The following is a 4228-nucleotide window of genomic DNA, read 5'->3' as shown; positions in this document are numbered from 1 at the left end:
GGGCCCGCACCCTCACCTCAATGGACGGCAACGTTTTGTTGGTATCGGTGCTGCATTCGCCCAGGATGCTTCCTGCAGACCTGCCTTCACACTGGTACCGAAAGCGCATCCCTCGCTGTTTGGGCTGCTCTGTGATCACGAGTTTCGGGGCTGGCCAGACCACGTCCTTCACCGCGGGACTAGGGGAAGAGGGCCAGGACATCTCCGGGCGCCTGCCGCAAAGGAGCGAAGGGAGAGGGGCCGTCCCCCTGGGAACCAGCGTCAAGTGATTGAGGTTCTGGGAGAGCTGGGAGGCCGAGGAATCGTGCGGGACGTGGGGGGAGGAGAAGCAGGGGGGCTCGAAAGGCCCCACGCCCAGATGCGAGTGGCCCATCCCCGTCGGCTCGATGGGTCTCGGCACCCCGGTCGGGGAGGCCAACCCGGAGCGCCTGGGGATCAGGTTGGCCAGCCCGTTCACGGAGACCTGGGAAGGAAGCAGCGTGGAACCCAGCCCGAACCCATCCTCCTTAAGGAACTCGTCGATGATTTCTGGAAGGCAAAACGAGGAGGAAGAAGAAGAAGAAGAGGAAGAGATTGGATTTATACCCCCTTCACTACCCGAAGGTGTCTCAGAGCGGCTCACAAACTCCTTTCCCTTCCCCTCCCCACAACAAGCACCCTGTGAGGTAGGTGGGGCTGAGAGAGCTCTGACAGAAACTGCTCTTTTCCAAGGACAGCTCTTGTCAGAACTATGGCTTGCCCAAGGTCCACACACAGGTGCAAGTGGAGGTCCACAAGCAGGTCCACAAGTGCAAGGTCCACAAGCAGGTGCAAGTGGAGGAGTGGGGGAATCAAACCTGGTTCTCCCAGGTTACAGTCCGCGCACTTAACCACTACACCAAACTGAAAGAAGGTAGGTTCCAAGTCAAGTTCGAAACACTACACAGCCTGGGCTCGGGGAGGTCCCTGAAGACGCACCGGAGTCCGTGGGGATCCAGCCACAAGGACAGTGGGAGGCGGCATGGAGTTCGATGCAACAGCCATTATCCAGGTTACACAACGAACAAAAATGCCGTGGAGAATAATGAAAACAAGCAGGCAATACTTGTTGGGAAACGGAGACGAGCACCGCCCCCTAGAGTCGGATTCGACTGGCTTTTGAGCAAGGGAAACCTTTACCTTTACTATGTCAAGGAAAGTGCATAAACTATTTATTTATTTATTTACCAGATTTATACCCTGCCCTCCCCGCAAAGCAGGCACGGGGCGGCTTCCCTACAAACATAAATACAATTAAAATCACACAATTATTTAAAACACAACAGATAAAACAAATGCAAACACAAAGTGCTGGTGGCAGTTAAAAGGTTAACTTAGATGGGTTTTATATCACGATTATAAAGTCACACCTTTTCAGCATTCAAAGACAGTATCGGCATTCAAAGTGCATACTGCATGGTCAAGTGGAAAGCCATATCGAAGCGAGCTGCGACAGTCAACAAGAAATAAAGCTGCTTGTAGAAATAAAGTGCTTGTGTGTGTGATTCTTATCAATGAGATATGAATGTTCCTTCTTCCTTTAGAAGAAGAAGAAGAAGAGATTGGATTTATGCCCCGCCCTTCACTACCCAAAGGAGTCTCAGAGTGGCTTACAATCTCCTTTCCCTTCCCCTCCCCACAACAGATACCCTGTGAGGTAGGCGGGGCTGGGAGAGCTCTGACAGAAACTGCCCTTGAGAGAACAGTTCCAAGAGAGTTTGTGACTGACCCAGGGTCACACCAGCCGCTGCACGTGGAGGAGTGGGGAATCAAACCCGGTTCTCCCAGATCAGAGTCCGCACACTTAACCACGAGACTAAACTTTAATAATGATGTCGACTTGGAAATCGTTTCGCAAAACGCTTCTTCAGAAGAAGAGAATACAGGAACGTAACGTTCACAAATCCAGAGTCCAACAAAGTCAATTTCACATCAAGCACTAAAGCTGGCGTCATACCGCTTGTACATGCAATATGCACTTTGAATGTTGATATTGTCTTTGAAGGCTGAAAAGTTAAGACTTTATTATTGTTTGTGCATTTTCATTTACACTCACACATGCGCACGTGCGCACAAACATATGTATATTACAGGGGTCATTTCGTAGAAAAAGAGGTGCGGGAGCTCATTAGCATAACTCATTAGCATAACTTATTTGCATATGCCACACCCCCTGACATACCCAGACGTATGACCGCAGGCAACACCCACCACTCAGGCGCCACTGGACTGTTTTGGATTGCTAGCTATTGGTGGGGGGGAGAACGTGCAGATCTGTCCTCACAGAGGAGGGAGAGCTTGTACCTGAATAAAACTTGGTCTTAAAGGTGCCACTGGACTGTTTTGGACCGGGGGATGGGGGGGTGGGCTCTGCAGCTTACCTGGCTGCTTCTTGCTCTGACTGAGGGCTGCTGGGAGCAGGGGGCGGGGCTTGTTGCATGTGCCCGCCCCCTGGGCTCTTTACTGCTGGAGCTCCGCTCCTGTGCGCTCCTGCAGGAAATGACCCCTGTGTATATATATTGCCTACTTCTTTTCATTATTCTCCATGGTATTTTTGTTTGTTGTGTAATATTCTTCCCTGGTTCTCTCTGGTTGTATTTATCCAGGATATGGCAACAAAGAAAAGAAGAGGGGTGCTAACGTTATTATGCCCTCCCTTCTGTCTCAGTCAGCCTTCAGGCCTGGTGTCCGGATAAAGCCAAAGGGCGGCCTCTCTCCCCAACACCTGCTCAGTTCAGACTTAGTTCACAGGGTAGCCACGTTGGTCTGCAGGAGGATAGGTCTATCAATGGCTACTGGCCACAGTGACTGAGGGGAACCTCCACATCCAGAGACACTAAGCCTCTGAATCCCAGTGCCAGGAAGCAACATCAGGGCAAGGCCTCAGCCTCTCTGCCCAGTTGCTGGACCTCCAGAGGTACTGGTTGACCACTGTGTGAGAGACAAGACGCTGGACTAGATGGACCCCTGGTCTGATCCAGCAGGGCTCTTCCAATGTTCTTATCAGGGGAAGGCCTCATCCTCTATGCCCTGTTGTTTGCCCTCCAGGGGCTGGCCAGTGCGTGAGACAGGATAGTGAACTAGACAGACCACTGGCCTGACCCAGCAGGCCTCTCCTTAGGTTCCTATGAAGGCCTTGTCCTCTATGCCTTGTTGCTGACCATCCAGAGGAACTGATTGGCCACTGTGTAAGTCAGGATGCTGGACTAGATGGGCCACTGGCCTGATCCAGCAGGGCTCTTCTGAAGGCCTCGGCCTCTCTGCCCTGTTGTTGGCCCTCCAGAGGCTCTGGTCAGCCAGTGTGTGAGCTGGGATGCTGGACCAGAGGGACTACTGGTCTGATCCAGCATGGCTCTTCTGAGGTTCTCATGAAGGCCTCAGCCTCTCTGCCCTGTTGTTGGCCCTCCAGAGGCTCTGGTCAGCCAGTGTGTGAGCTGGGATGCTGGACCAGAGGGACTACTGGTCTGATCCAGCATGGCTCTTCTGAGGTTCTCATGAAGGCCTCAGCCTCTCTGCCCTGTTGTTGGCCCTCCAGAGGAACTGGTTGGCCACTGTGTGAGACAGGACGCTGGACTAGATGGATAGACCTCTTCTGAGGTTCTTATGAAGGCCTAGGTCTCTCTGCCCTACTGTCGGCCCTCCAGAGGAACCATTTGGCCACTGTGTGAAACGGGATGCTGGACTACAGGGACCACTGGTCTGATCCAGCAGGCCTCTTCTTAGGCCAGTGGTTCTCAACCTTCCTAATGACCTATACCAATAGGTCAAGGGTGTAGCCTCTAAAATGCAGCCTTTCTCCTTACCTGATGCGTGCCGCGCCCCCAGACCCCAGCTTTCTTACCTAATTCATCTGCAAAACACAAAGCAAAGGATTTTTGATCAGAACCTATTACGTTCCACGCATATGCATGTCTTAAGCAGTTGAGGACATTCACAACATGGTGTAGAATTTGACGTCCAGATCAGCACAGTTTTCACCAAGATTTTAGACCTCAAGAGGGTAGAGCAACTGAACACCAGAGATCTTTTTTCCCCTCCTCCTTTTTTTTAATAACATTTTTAAATCACTGGCCATTTACTTCAATCAGACGTCAGTCCTAAATCATCCAATTTTATGGAGAAATGGACCCCATTCATGGAATATATCTCAGCTTCGGATTCTCAACCCCAAAACTCTTTATACTTAAAATTACTAGACTACTAAACTTTA

At 51.3% G+C, this 4228-nt stretch overlaps 1 protein-coding gene across 1 annotated transcript in view; it reads right to left on the bottom strand.

Annotated features, from left to right (window-relative positions):
* RELB (v-rel avian reticuloendotheliosis viral oncogene homolog B) overlaps positions 1-4228 on the bottom strand; it is a 41742-nt gene that overhangs the window by 25163 nt on the left and 12351 nt on the right. Inside the window, exons 3-4 of the mRNA XM_015427254.1 lie at positions 3860-3868; positions 17-528 (exon numbers count right to left, since the gene is read on the bottom strand). Of these exons, the coding sequence (XP_015282740.1) occupies positions 17-528; positions 3860-3868 (521 nt within the window). The remainder of the gene's footprint in view (positions 1-16; positions 529-3859; positions 3869-4228) is intronic.

This window comes from Gekko japonicus, unplaced genomic scaffold, assembly GCF_001447785.1.
Source record: "Gekko japonicus isolate JY-2015 unplaced genomic scaffold, Gekko_japonicus_V1.1 scaffold1389, whole genome shotgun sequence".
Taxonomy (NCBI): Eukaryota; Metazoa; Chordata; class Lepidosauria; order Squamata; family Gekkonidae; genus Gekko; species Gekko japonicus.
The sequence above is the reverse complement of the archived record's forward strand: the minus strand, read 5'-3'. Positions and strand labels throughout refer to the sequence as shown.